The sequence below is a fragment of the Hemibagrus wyckioides genome, linkage group LG03, assembly GCF_019097595.1.
Source record: "Hemibagrus wyckioides isolate EC202008001 linkage group LG03, SWU_Hwy_1.0, whole genome shotgun sequence".
In the NCBI taxonomy this organism is placed as follows: Eukaryota; Metazoa; Chordata; class Actinopteri; order Siluriformes; family Bagridae; genus Hemibagrus; species Hemibagrus wyckioides.
The window spans coordinates 10,575,444-10,596,841 of record NC_080712.1 but is presented as its reverse complement, the minus strand read 5'-3'; the positions used below and the strand labels follow the sequence as shown (position 1 = coordinate 10,596,841).

General features: G+C 37.1%; 4 protein-coding genes across 5 annotated transcripts; 3 read left to right on the top strand and 1 right to left on the bottom strand.

Annotated features, from left to right (window-relative positions):
• Nucleotides 1–72: 72 nt before the first annotated feature.
• On the top strand, nucleotides 73–1,921 carry tmem187 (transmembrane protein 187). The gene has a single exon (XM_058382133.1). The coding sequence runs from the start codon at nucleotides 224–226 to the stop codon at nucleotides 974–976; it is 753 nt and encodes a 250-aa protein (XP_058238116.1). The 5' UTR covers nucleotides 73–223; the 3' UTR covers nucleotides 977–1,921.
• Nucleotides 1,922–2,053: 132 nt separating this feature from the next.
• On the bottom strand, nucleotides 2,054–8,155 carry si:dkey-9i23.8 (beta-3 adrenergic receptor). Its single transcript, XM_058384873.1, has 7 exons — nucleotides 7,966–8,155; nucleotides 6,324–6,469; nucleotides 4,295–4,484; nucleotides 3,642–3,780; nucleotides 3,384–3,548; nucleotides 2,787–2,865; nucleotides 2,054–2,296 (listed from the first exon to the last, which is right to left on the bottom strand). The coding sequence occupies exons 1-7, from the start codon at nucleotides 8,153–8,155 to the stop codon at nucleotides 2,084–2,086; spliced, it is 1,122 nt and encodes a 373-aa protein (XP_058240856.1). The 3' UTR covers nucleotides 2,054–2,083.
• A 1,224-nt stretch (nucleotides 8,156–9,379) lies between these two features.
• On the top strand, nucleotides 9,380–13,698 carry ndufs8a (NADH:ubiquinone oxidoreductase core subunit S8a). Of its 2 annotated transcripts, none has more exons than XM_058382198.1 (7): nucleotides 9,380–9,463; nucleotides 11,093–11,140; nucleotides 11,231–11,296; nucleotides 11,406–11,495; nucleotides 11,849–12,021; nucleotides 12,691–12,819; nucleotides 13,008–13,698. In XM_058382198.1, the coding sequence occupies exons 2-7, from the start codon at nucleotides 11,098–11,100 to the stop codon at nucleotides 13,137–13,139; spliced, it is 633 nt and encodes a 210-aa protein (XP_058238181.1). In that variant the 5' UTR covers nucleotides 9,380–9,463; nucleotides 11,093–11,097; the 3' UTR covers nucleotides 13,140–13,698. The 2 variants fall into 2 exon arrangements, with proteins under 2 accessions (XP_058238181.1, XP_058238190.1); XM_058382207.1 differs by having other exon boundaries at nucleotides 9,407–9,463; nucleotides 11,078–11,140.
• Nucleotides 13,699–15,037: 1,339 nt separating this feature from the next.
• Nucleotides 15,038–20,813, top strand: stx3a (syntaxin 3a). Its single transcript, XM_058382156.1, has 10 exons — nucleotides 15,038–15,067; nucleotides 16,022–16,096; nucleotides 16,184–16,283; nucleotides 16,429–16,503; nucleotides 17,008–17,078; nucleotides 17,235–17,343; nucleotides 17,522–17,595; nucleotides 17,745–17,879; nucleotides 18,079–18,189; nucleotides 20,736–20,813. Exons 1-10 carry the CDS (start codon nucleotides 15,038–15,040, stop codon nucleotides 20,811–20,813), a joined length of 858 nt encoding a protein of 285 aa, XP_058238139.1.
• The last annotated feature ends 585 nt before the right edge of the window (nucleotides 20,814–21,398 follow it).

The following is a 21,398-nucleotide window of genomic DNA, read 5'->3' as shown; positions in this document are numbered from 1 at the left end:
ATTTGCTTTTTTTCCCCCGTAAAATCAGCATTTACAGTACTATCGTGACCTTGAACTTTAGAGCTTCCAATACTAGTAAATATTTTCCTCATGTTCAGATAGAAGTGACTTTCTACGCGCATGCGCAGTACACTGAATGTTGGGAAGTGGTTTGTTGTTCCTCAAAGCTTTATGTTTTTGTCTGTGTGCTTTTATTTGATCTGAAATTAGGGTTTTACTGACAATGTCAGCAGTCGTGCATGTTTTGCTGCCCTTCTTTCTCTGCATTGCTTTGGCGAACACTGACATTTTCGACAATGTGCTGGTGGACATGTCCTATGATCACTACGCCGAGAAGAGAGTGGACCAGCTTCCTGCCTTTCTGGCCATGCCGTTTAACTGTCTCGTGAACGTGGGGTATATTATAGTAGGTGTTTACTGGCTGACCCGGAGGATGAAGGATCCCCGCGCTGCTTACGCGAAGGACGTGTTCGCGCTTATGGCCATCGCGTACGGACCGGTCCAGTGGGCGCGTCTGGCCACCCTACGTCGCGCTCCCTCGGTCCTGGACCAGTGGTTCACACTGCCCATATTCGCCTGGGTGCCGGTGTGGTGTCGCGTCATTACGCACGGCTGGTCCGCTCGTTACGCAGTGGCTGTGGAGGTGTGCTCTGTGGCGAGCTACGCGCTGGCCCTACTGCATGAGCGCGGCTTTGAGTTGGCCCTCGGTGCTCACATCTCTGTGGCGGTGCTGCAGGCCGCCGCGGCGCAGCGCAATTTCGGAGACCAGGTGTCTCTGCGCTACTTCATCCACGCAGCCCTGTCCTGTGCGGGATTCGTGCTTCTAAAACTCCTGGACCACGAGCTGGCCAAATTCTGGCTATTCCAAAACCTCACTGGACACTTCTGGTCCAAAGTCTGCGACATTCTACAATTCCACTACGGTTTCTGTTTTCTTACGCATCTTACGCAAATTGCGCACAAACGAACGTCATAAATCAGTGACGTTTAATATATACCAATATATAATTAACATTCATCCGTGTCTTAATTGGCATGACAGCAACAGTAGTAATGTACACTGATTTTTGGAACACTTTTTGTATTTTTAAAGCAAGTTTGTTTCAATGTTTTTACATTAAATTATTCATGATTTTCATTGCTATATAGCATTAGCATATAATGCCTTTATTATGAATATTAACAGCAGCTCAAACTGCTTTACACGTTATTACAAATGACATAAACACACAAAGTTGTTTAAATGATTCAATTGATAATATAGAAATAAAGGAAGACATTCATAAAACCTGAATAAGATACAATAATTAGTAATACAATATTTTTAGATGTATTCTTATCGATATAATAAGCTAATATAAACACTTTTTGTTTTGGAAGCAGCAAATAAATGACTGACAGATACAATGCACAAAAACAAAGTACTGCATCTCAGATATTCTGCGGGTTAACTCAATGATGGTTTGCTCCGTGTAGGAGATGTGTCTCTACCTAGATGGTGTCCATTAAGACCACTATTAAAATGAATCGGGATGAGTGAGTGCTTGTCTCGTGCAGCTTGCCACAGATGCTTAAGAAATACATAGTTTGGATAAAATGGAGTCAGAAGATAACATAACATCACTTCAGACTATCAAATCTATCAAATGTTCAAACCAACACATAAATATGGAAGCAGAGAGAGATCAGATGCACTAATGACACTTTACACCACGAAATATGTATAGGCTTATTATTAACAGCTCTGAATATTTTGGCTCAAATGGTTAAAACTCTGGGTTGTTGGTTGGAGGATTGGGGTTCAAGCCCCAGACCGGCCAAGCTGCCACTGCTGGGACCTTGAACAAGGCCCCTAACCCTCCCTGCTCCAGGGGTGCTGCATCATGGCTGATCCTGTGCTTTGACCTCAACTTTGGGAAACAAATTTGGGATACGTGAAGAAATAATTTCACTGTACTGTACTGTATATGTGACAAATAAAGGCTTCTATTCTATTCAGTTTTTAATAATAAGTGCTAATTAAATATGACCTACCATAGTCACCAACAAGTTTTTATGACAATCTTCTCTTTAGATATCAATATTATGTGTCTATTTTTGTTATGCTAGTCAGTACAGGTTCAGGGAAGCTTGACTTTCTGCTGGTCCACAGAAGTGCAAGTACTGCCTCACGAAAGTCTTGGTTAATGCAGTAAATGATGGGGTTGACACTACAGTCCAGATACGCCATGATTGCTGAAAGTGTTCTCAGCCATTCAGGAGATGGTGACAGATCCGGTCTCCCAAGAAGAATCAGCTAAAATAAGTTTTGAGACACAAAATTTGAGACACAAAATTAGGACAATATTAAGTAAATGCAAGTAGAAAGCATATCTTTTATAGGCATTGAAGATCAACTGTCTGTAGCTGACAGTTTATATATATATAAAAAATAAAATGAATCAGCATGAGGGATTATAATAATCCTAAAGTGTCTTCAGGATTAATAAAACACAGCTACCAACATATGCTTTTTCTTCAATATGAAACTCCGAACATAATGTTTATGGCAGCATAGAAAGAAAGAAAGAAAGAAAGAAGTAGTAGTCCTCCAAATAGTCCTTTAGTTTGACCCCACTGAGGAACCCATTTCCTTTTTATTAAGATGTTTTAACCCAAAGAAATGGTGAGGCATCTTTTTTATTTCAACATATACAACATTAACACATAACACATTGAATATATAATCAGTAGAACTTCAACTACTGAGACTGATCTTTTTCTAGCTAATGTGAAGGTCTACTCACTTCTGACAAAATGAAAGGTGTATAGCAGATCAGATAAGTTCCCACCAACAGCGGCGTGACAGACGACAAATCTGTTGGCCTACAGAATGGGAAAAGGGGTATTTCAGAAAGCCATTTAACTCTTATAAAGGAATACTCTATGTAATCATCTGACATGACAAACTGATAAAATAAATCAATCTACATTCTGGGTTAGACAAAAATCAGCCCCAGCCTCACTTTTTATACCATTCTGTGTATTTTTATGACTGTGAGTGGTTCCACAAAAGTTCCAAATGATCCTTAAAACATTTATTAATAGCAAATAACTTGAATGTCAAACATGAAACCTCATATTGAGGTCTTTTTATGTTTAAAAGATGATCATCATATCTAACATGATGCAGTTTTTTGTATTTTGATTGTTTACTCAAAATCAGACAGAATCTGGAATGGTGCTAAATACTGTGTGTTAAATATTGCAATATATTGTTTTACTGGTGCATTATTACTGTCAGGACAACTACATTAATTATAACTTAAAACAATTCTAAAATAAAGTAAAAGACATATATATATCTGTCATAATAACAGTGATAGGATTCATTCATATCATACCTGGCACAGTTCTTCCCATAGCCAGCCCAAGTCAGTAAAGAGCAGATGATAATAAGCAGCAAAGGTGGCAATAGTGTGATGATGAAGGTGCAGAGTATGTACACCAGCATGTCAGAGTAACTGCTCTCCCAGAACACAGCACACATCATCTCTGCATGGTCAAACCTACCACCCAGGTGTTAAGCAACAACTTAAACAAAACGTAGAGAAATGGTTCCTACTCTGAGCTGTGCTGAATATTTTCACTAATCATCTCACCTAACCCAATTGTAGATCACTGGCACCACCCCGAATATGGCGCCTAACAACCAGGAAGCCAAACATACCAATATTAGGATGACAGCCAAGCATCTTCTAGTGAAGAGCAGGCCCATATACCGCTGGACACAGAGGATTGCTGTCATGCAAACCAGACAGAAGAAACAAGGCATGAATCAGCTACTTACAGAATTAGATGAATAAGTAATCTATATATAAATAATATATATGTGCTTGATAACATGTAATTTATGTAAAACATGTCTAGTTATAGGAAAATAATCAACGACTGGTGTGAAAGTAGTGTTACTGTTAAAACTCAGAAGTTGTAACAGCATGATTCATAGTGTTTTATAAAATGGCAATATGCCTATAACAACATTTTTGTATTTATTAAAGAAAAAAACTTTTTATCTGTGTGGAACAGATTTGAAACAAGCTGGTTTCACTTACTACATTTCTAATTCGCTTTAAGGACATAAAGAAATCAGAAATTATAAACCAATTAATTCTGTAAGGTCACAAATTTTCATATGAAGCAGTGCATCACTCATTGGTTGCTGGGGTTGGGGGGGTGAGGGAATGTAAAATTCACATGTCACATTGTGCTTATAATGGTCTAAAGAAGGCAGGTTACTCGTTTTAATTCTCACCTATGCTTCCGATTGAGGATGTAATGAAGGTGAACTTAAACAGGCTGACCACCTCACACCACGGTGAACTCTGACCTCCAGTCAAAACAGCCAGTAAGGAACTGGTCATGATCAGCAAGGAACAACACAAGTCAGAGAGTGTGAGACTGACAAACGGGAGCCAGTAAACACACTGATATTGGTCCCTACACTGTGGGAGACAGACGTAAAGACCAAAATATTCAAGAGTAATTATTAGAGAATTAGAATTAGAGAATTAGTATGATGTAGAGCCAAAAGATGCTGCTAAAAAGATGCAGAAGCTGTGTATTCAATTACAACAATGTTGTTTTATTGGTCAAGTCGGATAAGTCATTGATTAGATTCATTTGATTTGGCTCTTTCTCACATTAACGCTGACTTTGTTACATGGCAATATTTTAAAAAATAAATAGAAATGAAACACTCAACCATTTAAAAAGCTTTAGAGGGAAGTGGTAGCTTAATGGTTAAGGTAATAGCCTACTGATTGGAAGGTTGTCAGTTCCACTCCCGGGGCCACCAAGCTGCTACTGCTGGGTCCCTGAGCAAGGCCCTTAACCCTCAGTTGTATAAAATGAGATAAATTGTAAGTCACTCTGGATGAGAGTGTCTGCCAAATGCTGTAAATGCAAATTTATCAAAAATAAATTCAGTAATGGAAATCAGACAACTAATATTTGCCTCTTTTTTAATTATAAATAAGCCTCTCTTTGTCATTGATTCCCCTAAAACAGGGCGGGCCATGAAACAGAATTCTCACTTAGTATCTGGTGCAATCAAATTTTGCCTAAAGCAAAGTGCCATCTCTTGCTGTTATTGAGTTTTTCAGCTTAATTGTGGCCTGTGGAATGCGGAGTGCCATCTTATTATGCGGAGTGCCACTTATTCTGAATATATAATCAGCAGGTAACATCTCCGCTGATTTGCATGCCATGCAAGAACTGGAACATTTTAAAATGTCAGTAAGTGTGTACAGATCCTTGAGATATGAGACATGCCAAAAAAAGGTTATGCGATGAATGTGGGTTAATGAGCCTCAGGATTTTATCCCGGCAATAGATAGAGTGAGGATATGCCTGACCATGCTGAAACCCCACCACCACAGACCACTCTGATGACAACACTGTCACATTTATACTGAACTATACACCTCCACACTCAGTCTGCATTTTTTGCACATCACTTGTTCAATGTTGCTGCAAACTGTTTTGTGCTCCACTTTTTAATGCTGCTAGAAACTGCTGCTGTCCTACTGTATGTCTTTACATGTTTACGAAAGCAATGCCTCCTTATCTTAATTAAGAGCCAAACAGATTGTACACTGGTTAGTGCTATTTAATGTATCTGTCTTGTAGTGTATTGTATTGTCTGTTCTCACAGTCTTGTCACACATGCACTTTATGTAAATAGGTTAACTTTTTAGCCATTAGTTCTGCTTTGTTTTATAGCTCTGTGTCTTTGAGTAGCACCAGGGTCCTTTTTTCATTTCACTATGTACTGTAAAAGCAAAACTATGTCAAAATGACAATAAAAAGCTTATTGATTTCATCAGTAAAATGCTCACATACATTAAGTCATAGATGCTGTTTGCTGTTCTACAGCACACTCTTGATTTTCAGTGCCCTTTCATGTCAATCATGACACCAAACTGCATTAAGATCAAGGTCTAGATAAAGACAATGACACCTACCCTATGATCATTCCTGACATTTGTGTGCAGAAAGTCTGTAACTGTGCAAATTATTTGATCAGCTAAATGTCTGTCTGGTTTCAGACCACCCTGCAGATGTAGTTTGGCTTTTATGTTTCTATACAGTATAAATAAATTACTATTTGAGGTTTTACAGATTTGAATATTCACCATTTTTCAGTATATATAGTATACAATGTGTAAAGACTGGGTTCTATAGTAATACATAAATAATGAGAACTGTCAGTGATGCCTCCTCTTAAATTGCTCTGAAATTAATAGAAGCATTTCTCTAAACAATTCAATCATTGTTCTCACCACCATTTTAACAATCAGGACCAGACAATTTCCCAGAATTCCCAGCACTATCTGAATGCTAAGAATGACCACGATCACACACTTCTCCACACTGGACCAGGGCTCCTCCTTCACCTCCCATTCAGTTATGTTAGTTGTAATATTCACTAGAACAAAAAAAACACCAAAATTGTTGTTATATTTGTTTCTTAGTTTCTTTTGTTATTTAATTAATTAGGCCATGACTATCTGTTATAGTGATATAGTACAGTGACACAATAATTGCACAACAATTGAAAAAAAAACTCAACATAAGCTCTAATGGCAGCTCAATAAAGGCCATCTAAACAATCAAATATAGCGGTTTCTGCCATCTGGAATTATTCAATGATCTGAAAATGAAAAAGTTTATATAACATTCTAATTTGGTAAATCTGGATGTATTAGAAATATAAGCAGCATACTTAAATTATTATTATTATTATTATTATTATTATTATTACTATTATTATAGCATTTGTGGCTACAGTTAAAGAAGTCCTGAAAGTTGGAGTGGGGGCATTTGAGTCATTTACTGTTATTCACATCAAATTCAAAAGTAAAGAACCAAACCCTGAGCTGATGTTTTGGTTTTCTAACAGCTATTAACATCTGAACATACATTATTTGACTCTTTTGTTAAATTTATAAATATTTGAAACATGAAATGTAATACCATAGTATATCTATATCCTGTGTAACAAGCTGGCATTTTAAATACAAGCTTTTCATTTAACTACAAATTCAACACACTAAATACACACAACAGTACACACAAGAACTACACAGGAGAGCTGAAATTCTCAGGATAATTTGAAAATGCAACTTAAATAACATCAGTTTATGATTATGACATAATGATTAGTAGTACCATTGTGGTGCCCATTTTCTATAATACAAACATGCATGACTTTTATTTAAATACTCACTTTCTTAGTAAAGAAGCAGTGTCTCAATCCACAATCCAACAATCAGCAATCCACAGTGTCTCAATCCACAATCCAACAATCAGCAATGTCAAATGCTCAGGAAGAGACGTGCGTAGACATTTATGCAAGAGGGAGGAACACTGCCCTTGTCTTTAATTAAAATTATACTGCTTCATTAAGCATACGCTATAAACTCCTTATTCTGCTCTTTCAGGTTCATTTCCTGCTACACACACATATATGTTTGTCTTACTATCCTTGATAGGACAATGCTTTGATGACAACTACATCTAACCCTAACCTTAACCTAATTAACCAAAAAGAAATGTTTCAGCTCTTTCAGAGAGTTTATTTAAAATCTGTAATAAGTGTTAACATGTTTTTCTGCTTCTAGCATAGTTTTCTTTATAATATATAAATGCGCTCTGTCTGAACATCATACAGATCTACATTTACAGTATTACACACAAAATTACACACAGTACATTCACCTTATAGTTACAGCCACTGATGCTTATTACTGGTTCTATCTGTCATACACAGCATGTGCACTTTGTAGATTATTATCATATTAGATTATTTGTAGATTATTAGTGACTACTGCCCAACATTTACTTTTTTGTTTTGCATCATTTGCAGAGAGTGGTGAAGACTGCTAATAAGATCATCAGGACTCCACTGTCTTCTATGCAGACCATTTACCACCAGCGAGTCCACAGGAGAGCTGCCTCCATCCTTGAAGGGCCGCACCCATCCCCAACATAGACTGTTCACACTCCTACCTTTAGGACACAGGAGGTACAGGAGTGTGAAATGCAGGACTTCCAGATTAAGGGACTCCTTCTTTCCCTCAGACATTATTTTCTTGTTATCAAGTAGCTGCATCTCAATTGCACATTGTTACTGTTACTGCTGCTGCTATTATTATTGACAGTTGCATTCAGTTTGCACGTTATCGTACTACTATTTTGCACATAAGTCAATATTGCAACATACACCGATCAGCCATAACATTATGAGCACTGACAGGTGAAGTGAATAACACTGATTATCATCATGGCACCTGTTAGTGGGTGGGATATATTAGGCAGCAAGTGAACATTTTGTCCTCAAAGTTGATGTGTTAGAAGCTGGAAAAATGGGCAAGCGTAAGGATTTGAGCGAGTTTGACAAGGGCCAAATTGTGATGGCTAGACAACTGGATCAGAGCATCTCCAAAACTGCAACTCTCGTGGGGTGTTCCCGGTCTGCAGTGGTCAGTATCTATCAAAATAGTCCAAGGAAGGAACAGTGGTGAACCAGTGACAGGGTCATGGGCGGCCAAGGCTCAGTGATGTAAATGGGGAATAATGGCTGGCCTGTGTGACCTGATCCAACAGATGAGCTACTGTTGCTCAGATTTCTGAAGAAGTTAATGCTGGTTCTGATAGAAATGTGTCAGAATACACAGTGTATGACGGGTCAGAGCTGTTTTGGTAGCAAAGGGGGGACCAACACAATATTAGGCAGGTGATCATTATGTTATGCCTGATCGGTGTAAGTCAATGCTGCGCATATGCACATACAGATATACATATTCTATATTTCTGTATTTACATAGTCAATGTTTTTAATTCTGTGGCATAGTTTTATTTTTTATGTTTTTGTTTTTTACATAGTTTTTGCACCTGTCTTGGCATTCACTGTGGACAGCAAAGAAGAATTTCATTGTACAGGGAAACTTGTTTTCCTCACTGTGCACATGACAATAAATACTTTGAATATTTGAATATTGAATATTGTTTGGAAATATGAAATGAATGAGATAGAAGCTAGAATACTTTTGCACAAAACTATGTGTTACTAATATAATAATATGTTCAAAATGTTACAGTGGACCTAAATGATACATCTTGAATTGAAAAATAATAAAGAATGGTCAAGGCTTTGGGGTCACAGAAACTCCATAATGTGCATTAAAACAATTGGGAACCCCTGATCCCCTGTCATTTTTATTGTGCTGTATTTATTACTGAGGTGTTATATGGGCTAACAATAATACTTGTCAGTGGTCAGTATTACGGAGCATGAAAATACAAACAAACAGAAAAAAAAATGAAAAGTTGAGTAGTCACGTGGTCAGTGCTACTTCCGGTAGTGCGTTTCCTAAATCGTCCGCTGTTCTGGTTTAGAAGGCCAAATAGCGACAACCCGGTGAGTGTCATCTAAACTAAAGAGTACAGCTTAGTCTCTGTAGGATTTTGCTTAGTGGACTTTTTAGATTATGTATAGAAAACGCATATTCTAAGTGTCTGATTCAAATAAACCCGACTCTATCTGTGGATTTTTAATGCAAAAGCGTGACAGTCATTGAAAGTCCTTGAGAGTGCAGCAGCTAGTCTCTGTATATGTTCGTGTTTTTATCCTCAATGGGAAGGACAAGGTTGATTCTTAATCGCATACTTATCATCAAAACTGTCACAGTGTCCAGTAAATTGTCCTTGTGCTGCTATTTCTTATGCGAATGATTGTCTACGGCTAGCTAGCTGACATGGCTGGCTAAGTGTTGGAAACTCGTGTCCTCGCAGAGCACTTCTTTATATCTCAAGCTAGTGCATCGTGCAGTGTTGTCCAGTTACACTTTGAGATGCACAACAAGCCGAACAGAACATTTATAAAGTGTTAGAAAGCAATTTGTTTATAACCGGGTGATGGTTAAAGGCACTCGAGTTCAGCGGAACTAATGTGTCGTGCTTGTGTTTCTTTCGTTGCATGACCGTCGCGCGCCTGTTTGGTGGAGGTTCCAGTAACACCTTTTTAAAATCAAATCAAATAAAAACATATGTTCATTATGTAGTGCACAACTGTATTTAGCAATTTATAAACATGTCTAAAATGATATATATGATTGGTATATATTGAAATGAAATGTATTGAAACACACTTCTGTATTCCCACAAAGCACTGTCTGTAAAAGTGTAGTGTCTGAACAATGCAGGATGAACTTCATGGTTTAGATGATGCAGAGCAGAGAAACCAGTTCAGACAGGAACCCAGTTTGGTTCTGTATTGAGGAAAACTGGGGAAATTCAGGGTGTTGGAAGTAGTGATATTACAGGAGGTGATGGAATCCATGCTGACGTTTTCAATATGTGTGCTGCAGCAGCTGGACAAATTTTGTTTATATGTAGTTTTCTAAAATTTAATTGTCATGACCACCATTAGTAAGTTCCCACCAACCCTGTGCTTCATGTCACTGTGTTTATTGATTCGGAAACTGCACTAGGAGAAGAAGCCATTATTCTGTATCCAGTCTTGCAGTTGTTGTTTACTCAGAGAAACGTTAAGTGTGCGAATGGTTTGAGAATTATTCAGAAATTTGCAAGAGTTCTTTGCTTTGTTTCTTGGACACGCAACCTGTTAAAATGTAGAAATAATGTCATTTGTAGTGCAGGCTGTGTTTACAGTAGTCAACTATGCTACTTACACCTGACATCTCTTCTTTCATGGTTAGTGTCAGTCATGTAAATGTTACAAATTACAAATAAATTTGCTATAAGTTCCTTGATTTATCTCAATTACTCCCTTTGATCTTGATTACTTATACTTGTTTTTCTATTTTAATACATTTTACTCTGTCTATATGTCTTAATGCTACTTTAGTTACATGTAAGAGAAGCCACCGGTACATTTTTGTGTTGTGGTATTTGAATAGAACAATATAAGGATATTACTGTATATATTAAATGTTCTCTTATTCACTTGCCCATTCATTCAAGTATTGCATGTTTAAATGTTGCAAAACTTTGTTTATTTTTCTAACTCTAGCATATTTTATTCCAGACGTGATGGCGGCATCGTTACGTCTCCTCTTTTCCGTGTCTAGGCCAGGTAGGAAAACATTCCTGACTTGGTGTGAAATACATTTTTAGGCATAAGGTGTAGATTTACATATGTTGCTGTGGCTTTTTCTCTCCTCAGGCTCCTTTATAGCGAGCCACAATCTTGTGCGTCCTCTCAGTTTATCAGCACACAGAGAGGGCTACAGTAAGTGTAATGTGCAAATATCCATATCAACATACCATATTTAGCTTCATGCTATGCATAATATAATATCTAATGTTGTCTGTTTTATAATCCCTGTTGTTTTTTGCAGAATATGTGAATGCTCAGGAACCTCTCAATGATATGAAGTCCATCACAGACCGAGCCGCTCAGACCCTGCTGTGGACAGAGCTGTTCCGAGGTCAGTAACTTAACATCTGTGCCATCGTAAGAAAACAGTGTACCTCCTGTTTAATTTTTTCCCCCACAATTTTGGAATGGTCCAAAGAAATTGTCCAAAATAATGTAGAATAAAATCCATTAGCTATGAAAAATTAGTCAGTCAATGTCTGAGAGATTGATCCTGCCTTTCCCAGAAGATGGTATCAGGGATTATGAACAGGCCACACTAAAGTATCATTGTCTTAATGGTGGTGTAGAAGGAGGCAGAAAGAAATAATATTAATACACAAAATGAAATTGGTCTTATCATAGGATAAACTTTTTTACTCACCAGTATGAACCTCTGGTGATAATGAAATTCTAATATTTTAGGTTTGGGAATGACTATGAGTTATCTTTTCCGTGAGCCTGCCACCATTAACTACCCGTTTGAGAAAGGACCACTGTCCCCACGTTTTCGTGGAGAGCACGCCCTGCGCCGGTACCCATCTGGAGAGGAGCGCTGCATCGCCTGCAAGCTGTGTGAGGCTATCTGCCCAGCACAGGTACACAAACACACACACACACACCTCTTTCTATACCTCTTATATTTTGGCTACCTGATTGCAGTAACTTCAGTTGTGTTGCAGTGGTGACTATTATTAATGAAAAATACTAAAAACAATGCAGAAAACATTATCATGTTATAAATGTTTGTGTGCTTATGAACCAAATTTTAAGTTTATTTCTAAGACCAAAGGTAAACAAAATCTGAAATAAGATGTTCTACAAGCACAAATGGGTGTGATGGTGTCCACAAACTATTGGCTATGTGAATGTATTGCATATTATCGATTTGTCTGTCTGTTCATCAATCCATCCATATGTCTGTCTATTTTAAGGTATATAGGATTATAATGTACAGTGCAAGAAGTCTTATCAGGTTTGTGAGAGTGCAATTCTGAAATGAGAGCTTAACCTAGCACGTATGTTTTGAAAATGGTGTCTGTGTGCTGTTTTTTTTTTTTTTTTTTTAAATCTATTTCCTCCCAACAGAGTTTTTAGACTGATGGTATTCTAAGTCTGTGACCTAGTGAACTAGTATTGATGTATTCATTGATGGAGACTTCAACAGCACTTCTGTAAATTGCTCTGGATAAGGGCGTCTGCCAAATGCAATAAATGTCATTATCATATGCTGAAAAATCACACATCCATCTGCTGTCAATTCCCAGGCCATTACCATCGAAGCCGAACCTCGTGCTGACGGCAGCAGGCGAACAACACGTTACGACATTGACATGACAAAATGCATCTACTGTGGTTTCTGCCAGGAGGCCTGCCCTGTGGATGCCATTGTAGAGGTGAGCTTTAGCCAATCTGCTGTTTACAGATATGGTTCGTTCTTGTATCCAGTTACTGATACTATAGGTCTGTTTGAATGTTGTGTATTACTGATGTGTGTGTGTATAGCACATTTAAACTACTTATACAGCATCACAACCATCCCTTACTACTTTTTTTTCTTGTGTCTGTCTCTTGTTTTACTCAGGGGCCCAACTTTGAATTTTCTACAGAGACTCACGAGGAGCTTCTCTATAACAAGGAAAAGCTGCTCAATAACGGAGACAAATGGGAGGCTGAGATTGCAGCAAATATTCAGGCTGACTATCTTTATAGATAGACAGACTGTCTCGTTTCTGGCACACACACACACACACTGACTGACTGACAGACAAACTGACATCTGACTGACTGAGCATCAGCTGAGTTATTTTCATCAGTAGCGATCATTGATAAATTGTTCAGAGTTTACTCATGATTCAGGTTGAAAGGCCCAAAGGATTGGAGCACAAACACCATGCTATAATAACAGACTTTTAATAATTCAAAATGGTGAGAATACAATGACGAGTTTTGAAAACTCTGTGTCCAGAAAGTCGTACCAGTCCTGAAATCTGTTCAGAAACCATGGCACTTATGTACTGTACTTCTGTACAAAACCTCTGACACCCACATTGTAGAGTTTCCTCACGCCGTATACAACATGGTGGTACAACATGTGAGACAGCCTTGAATGCCATCCATTTTCCTTTAAAAATAACTCTGCCTACACAAAGCGCACAACTCGGCAATAGAGGTGTTGCAGAAAGAACATTTGTGTTGTTGCCCTGATGTTAAAGACAGACTGGGTTGTGTGTCCGTATAACAACTGTACAAAATACCTGTATTAAATAAATTAATGTTTAAAAAAAAAAGAGCCTTCTTCCTTCGTCTTCATTTGATGTGGTTGACCAGGATTACAATATAATGGGATCTCAGTAACATACAGGTTTTAATGGGCAGAATTAGTAAAGTATTTTATTACAGGCATTCATTTTGCATTTCTGTGTCGCATGAAAACTGGACTAAACTGATCAACAGTTTCCGTTTGAAATGACCTTTTACCATGTTCCTTCATTTAGTTTACAGCTGATCATCTGATTGGAAGCTGTTTAAGTAAATTTTAAACGTCTCATTAGAGAATGTTGATGATAATATCCATAGTTAGACCATTAATGTGAAACAGTAGAGAAGAAACTGGGAGCATAGTTATTAGTATTAACGTTTACAAGCATGAATTTGTATAGAAGACACAAAATGAATTAGAATAGTCCAGTGTTCTATAAAATGTTGCTTCTGATAGTATTTACTTAATCATATACTAATCAAGTCTATTAATTAAACTATAAAGTCCAAATCCAATGCACTGCGAAATCCTGAGATAGATTGTGCATTGCGCCTGCGCACTGTCTGCTTTCTCTCCATTTGTGGGGTAATTGAGAGGCGTCCATGACGAGACAGATTAAAACGCATCATTCAGGGTTGCCAGGTTGGGTATTTGTTCGACAATTTTTATTTTGGAACATTTTCTTTAAAATGGTCGAACGCATATAATCTGTCCTAGAAATAAATAAATATAACATATTTTACAACACAGTGATAGTGATTTCTCAGTTTAAACACATCAAATTTTGCGTCATTGAAAAATTCACCATTATAATAACCAATCAGCTTCAGCTATCCATCACAAGAAATACATTCAAATAATAGGCTAGACTTTATTAATACACAACCCAGTTTAACTGTAAATAATGTATACAGAACTCACCTTGTATTGGAAAATCTTTTAACAGTTAAAGCTGTTAAAATAAGCTAATAAATAATATAAACGAAGGCACATATTAGATAGAAAAGTGACCTTTCGAAGTTAATTACCATTTGTTTACACAGAACCCACTGTTTTGAATCGCGATGCGACTGGAAACTGAAATCCCTATCTGGCAACCCACAACTGTTGCTCTAATCCGCTTTGAGGGGTTTACAACCACTACGTGGAGACGACACTGTCATATTGCTTATATATTTTTTTATTTCACAGTGAATATATATTGCGTAAAATTTAGCCATTAGATCTATTTGAAGTTATTCATAATATGTGGCTCTCTTTAATGATCAGATTTACAGTCTGACAGAAACTAAAACTGTGTTTCATTAAAACTTACATTAATTTATTGATAAGTTAGACGCCTTTGCTCCAAGATGAAGGACAGACTAGCACAGTTGAAGGAGGTAAGATTTCTATTTCTATTTCCATTTATATGTGTAAAATTCTTTGGAATGAGATGTATTAATTCTCATATGTAATTCCTACAATCTCAGAAAAAGGGGTAAGAAAGTGGGCATGTTCTTAAAATTAGACTGGTGCCCTCAAGGGTACATCTTTTGGACCTATAGTGTGTACCTATCTTTTGCATGGCAAGGTGTATGTAGTGTAATATTTATCCTTTGTAAAAGATACACAATACAGGGAAAAATGTAGTATAGAGGGTGTTCATGCAGTTGCAAGGAAATGTGTAGTTTATTAATTTATTTGATATATATACTTCATATATATATACACACACACACACACACATATATATATATATATATAGAGAGAGAGAGAGAGAGAGAGAGAGAGAGAGACTTTTATATATATTTATATATAAAAAATATATAAATAATATATATATATATAAATATATATATAAAAAAAATTATATACTTTTATATATATTTATATATATATAGACTTTTATAAAACACTAAGAAAGAACCAGACTCCAAAATGCAAAGGGGCATAAGCATAAGGGGGCATGCCAGAATTGTTATGAGACTAACCATGACTTTAAAACCCACTCACTGCAAACAGTCAAATGAATGGATCTTAACCATTCAAATACATTTTTCAATTAAATTGAATTATAAATGTGGCATTTGAGAGAAAAAAAACCCCATCCAATCAGACAATGTTGATTTATAGGCATTCTGCCAATTCCCTCCTACACAAACTAGTGGGGTAGAGAGGGTGGGAGAGGATTTAGAAGATTAGGGGGAAAGGCTTCTCCCATTCCTGTCCTTTACAAGTGATATATAATGTGTCCACCTTGTCCACAGTTTAAGATATTGTCTCGGGTTGCTATAAAATGGGTCCCTGGTAGTGTGTTTGTTGAGCCTGTGTTTGACCATGGCTTCTTCTGTCAGAAAACAGATCAAACACCTGAAGATGTGGAGATCCAAATGGAAAATAAAGAATTTATGGATGAGTTCTTTTCACAGGTACATCATTCTTAACAGCACATATATTCTTGAAGGACGTTTTATACTGTTATTTCTGTTTATTTGTGTACGTATGATTTTTATCAGATCGAAGAGATCCGCGCTGGTATTGATAAGATCGATGAGAATGTGACTGAGATAAAGCGCCTGTATTCAGTCATTCTTTCTGCACCAACCTCAGACCAAAGTAAACATTTCTAGTCATCTCTCCTAGCCATGATTTAATTTCGCATCCTATTTATCACTCCAGAATGTACTGTGGCTAATTATCTGTATTTTACCCATTTCCTAGCTTCAGTGGCTCTGATTTATCTTTCTCTCTATTCTCTCAGAGACACAAGATGACCTGGAAGCCATCACCAATGAAATCAAGAAATTAGCCAACAATGTCCGCAATAAACTCAAAAGTGGGTTTTCGTTTACAAAAAGGAATATCAGGATCCACATAATGTAAATAAATAATGGGTAATGGGTATTGATTTAATGGTTTAATGTTCCATTCACCCAGACTAAAGTGTTATGCAATAAAAAATCATGAACCATTAAGAAATGGAGGGAATGTGATATACAAAAAATAAAAATGTATATTTTTAACAGAAATATTTAGCCAAGCATACAAAACACATTTGTCCTTTTATTAGATTTTTCACATTTACTTTTAAGTATTTTATTTTAGCACCCAAAGTTGACTACTTTTCATTTACAGGACTCTCACTGTGTATTAATTCATTTATACCTCAGTCATTTGCCATTAAAGAACGACATTAAATTTTATCTATTGATAGTTATTTTAGCTTCTGTTATCAGTTATGTTACAGCAGCTATAAATGTAACAGTGAACATTAATACTGAAAAAAGTATTTTTTTCTTGTCAGATAGTCAATATATTGATTATTTTATCTTGTCCTCAGGCATTGAGCAGAGTTTGGAGTCAAATGCAGAGGAGAGAGTTTCTGCTGATATGCGGATAAAGAAATCTCAGGTAACATTTTTTTACACATTTGTGTGGTAGAGTATCTTTCAGAATACATTAAATGCATACAACTGAGTAATTAAGAATGAAGGCCATTAGTTAAATATCTAGACTGGGTTTCTGACAATCCTGAAAATTAAACTCACAACCTTACATTTTTTCCAGCATGCTGTCCTAGCAAGAAGGTTTGTGGAGGTTATGACCAGGTACAATGAAGCACAAGTAGAGTTCAGAGAGAAGAGCAAAGGAAGGATCCAGAGACAGCTTGAGATCAGTAAGTAAAACACCAGTTCCATAAACACAGTATGATCTCAGTGTTACATATTATACATTATAATACATTTCTGTTTGTTCAAATAAGACTGTTGTGCAATCCTAACATAATTAATGCCACATAAAGTTTCTACAGTGTGTAACTGAAAGTGACAATATTTCTTTCTCCAATGAACCAGCCGGTAAAAGCACCACTGATGAGGAGTTGGAGGAGATGCTGGATGGTGGCAATGCTGCCGTCTTTACAGCAGGGGTGTGTGTGTATTTCCTAAATGCCACAATATTGTTATTTTGGTTTATTTAATGTGTCAGTTTACTATTTTTTGTATTTGTGTGCATATATTCAGGTTGAGCTATTAGCAGTTGATTAACAAACGTATGTCACATTCATTTTGTGTGTAGATTATGGACTCAGCCATCTCCAAGCAAGCTTTGAGTGAAATTGAAGCGAGACACAAAGACATCATGCGACTGGAGAGTAGCATTAAAGAGCTGCATGACATGTTTGTGGACATTGCCATGCTAGTGGAGAATCAGGTACCACATCAGCAGCTTTGTGTTTCTGAAATCAGAACAAGTCCCAAGCTAGAACAGATGATTTAAGTATTTGCTCACGGATTCTGTGTCCCAGAGGCTGTCCCATATTTGATAGCTTTAGTACTATCTGTCATTCGGTTAGATATTTCTGATTTGTAATTTGGTTGATGACCTCTGTTTTATCGTCATTTGTGTATAGGGAAGCATAATCGACAGGATTGAAAGCAACATGGACCAGTCTGTGGGCTTTGTGGAACGAGCAGTGGCCGACACCAAAAAAGCAGCCAAGTTCCAGCAGGAAGCCCGGAGGGTAAATTGGGAAATTAAATACAGCACAAGTTTATCATGTCCATGTATGCACATGTGCCATGTTTTACATTTACATTTACATTTCTGCCATTTGGCAGATGATCTTATCCAGACTGACGTACAAGAGTCCTTTGAAGTCTCTATCAATGAATACATCAACACTGGTTCAATAGGTCACAGACTTAGGATACCATCAGCCTAAAAACTGTGCTGGGAGGATTTCTTTTTTAATCATCATACAACAATACATAAAACAAGTAGGGAAAATAAGAGCTAGTTTAAGTGCTTCAGGAAGAGGTTGGTCTTCAGTGGGTGTTTGAAGACAGTCAGTGACTCGGCTGTATGGACATCTATGGGAAGTTCATGGATCTGACTTGTCCTGCATGTCACACAGATTGTCGTGGTCATCATGTCTTGATCAGATCAGCTTGATCTTTTTTTCATGTTCCTCAAACCATTGCACATTATCCTGCTGAAAGAGGCTGTTGCCATTAGGAAACACTGATGCCATGAAGGGGTGTTCATGGTATGCAACACATATTAGGTGGTATGTGTCAAAGTGACATCCACTTAAATCCCAGAAGGTGTCCCAGGAGATCATTGCTCAGAGCATCACACTGCCTCTGCCAACTTGCATTCTTTCTATAGTGCATCCTGTTGTTCAGCACTTTACCAGGTAAGTGACATAGACACATCTAGTCATCCACATAATGTAAACTAAAATGTGATCAGGTCAGTCCACCTTCATTCATTGCTTCATGGTCCAGTTTTGGTGCCCTTTTGTAGGTACCATTGTAGGGGTTAACATGGGCACACTGACTGGTCTGCAGCTGCATAGCAATCATTCTGTCATAGCCGGCATGAACTTTTTATGCCTTTGTGCGCTGCGCTACAGTAGCACTTCTGTGGGATTGGACCAGACCAGGTTATTTCCTCAAGCACATCATTGACCCTTTGGCACCCATGATACTCTTGCTGGTTTACTGGTTGTCTTTCCTTGGGCCACTTTTGGTAGGTAATAACCATCGTATACCGGAAACACTCTACAAGACCTGCTATTTTGGAGATTCTCTGACCCATTTGTCTAGCCATCACATTTGGCTCTTGTTAAAGTCGCTCCTTACACTTGCTCATTTTTTCTGCTTTCAAAACAACATCTTCAACAGCTGACTGTTCACTTGCTGCATAATATATCACACTCCTTGCCACACTGTTCACTTGCTGCCAGGTGAAGAACATCATGGATGTTAATGTGATAGCTGATTGGTGTAACTGCAGGGTTCAATAAAATATTAAATGGTCAAAGGTTTGTGGATGCCTGACGCTAAAACCCATATATGGATCTTCGCTGCCACAAAGTTGTAATCACACAATTTTACATTATGTCGTTGTATGATGTACCATTATAATTTCCCTTCACTGGAATTAAGGGGACAAAACATGTTCCAGCATGTTCATCCTGTTCCAGAAAGGCTGTAACATGTTTGCACATCATAAAAATTGGTTTGACAAGGTTGGTGTGAAACTTGAGTGGCCTACACAAAGCCCTGTCAACCCCGATGAACACATTTGGGATGAAATGGAATGGTGACTGCACCCCAGGATTTCTCGCTTGACTCCAGTGTCTGATCTCACTAATGTTCTTGTGGCTGAATAAGCAAAAATCTTCACAGCCACGCTCCAAAATCTAGTGGAAAGCCTTTACACAAGAGTGGAGGATATTATAACAGCAAAAAACCCTCTGGAGAAGGATATTTACAAAGCACCTATGGGTGTGATGGTCAGTTGTCCACATACTTATGGGCATATAGTGTATGTATAATATACTGTACATGTGTGAATAATAATTATTTACACATGTAAATATTTATTGGCTACATAAAGATTTTATTCATGAACTTTCCATTGACAGAACTCATTCTAAACCCATTATTCTCATGTTGATTATATATATATATATATATATATATATATATATATATATATATATATATTATTCAGTGAATTAAATCTGTACAATTCAAGTAATAACTATAAGAACTCAGTATTTAATATGATATGACAACTCTGATATGGGTTAGTTCTGATTTCTGTCACTGTAACAACATGTTTAAAATGGAGGAGCCCCTACTTTTGCCTCACCCACTGCCTTATTTTGGGGGTTGGTATAAATAAATATTTTATCTGCATGAGTCTCTGATTCCATTATATAGTTTTTCTGTTGAATTTTATTTTCTTCTTATGCATTTTGTCAAGCTTTTGTTTCTTTTTATTTTACATTTGTATCCATTTTTCCCTATTTTCATCCTATTTTTGTCTCTACTTATTCTTAATCTTTGACATATCTATCTGGCTCTTGCTGCCCCACTAATCCTGTTCATCTCTTCTTTCTCTGTGTCTCTCTGTCTGTCTGTCTGTCTGTCTCTCTCTCTCTCTCTCTCTCTCTCTCTCTCTCTGTGTCTCTCTGTTGTCACTTGCATATAATTGTGCTCCATATCTTTGCATTCTTCCCTTTCTCGCTTGGGCTACCCTCATAACCCAAAATAGAAACAGATGATGATCACATTGTGTTGCATCATTCTTGCTGTCATCGTTGGCTCCCTCGTGTACAGCTGGTTAAAGTAAGAATTCTGCTGGGTATAGTCTTAACAGTTTGTGTTGTGCTTTTAGATATTATATCATACACATTTTATTTTTTTTTACCATCTATAAGAGAGTGTGTAACTGTGCCTTTTGCTCTTTCTTCTTCCCCATGACAGGTGAAGAGGAGATTTATCCTGAGACCTAACTCAGAGTGGAGTCTTAGACATCATTCAAGTGAAGATGCAGGCTCTCTTCACCTTTCCTCTCTTTTATATCTCAATTGTTTGTCCTTGTTTTAAATTTTTGATATCCTAGATTTGTTATCAGCTTACTCTACTTGCTCTTTATAGCCATAAAGTAGTCTGTTATGTGTAGTCCATCAGTTTGTCTTCGATGAGCATAATACTATTTTTTTTTTTCTGAAACTGGTCTGTGCTAAAAATGAAGTCAGGTTCACCTATTTAAAAAAAAATAATGAAGTTGAATAAAAGGAATAAACAAAAGGGACGAAATTCGATGTCGTTTTGTTTTTTAATTAATCATTAGTGTTACTGGCTGTCCCAATTGGCTTGTAAGCTTCTTGGCTTAACATTAATTATTTAATAGTCTTAGGTTTAGTTTAGTTCA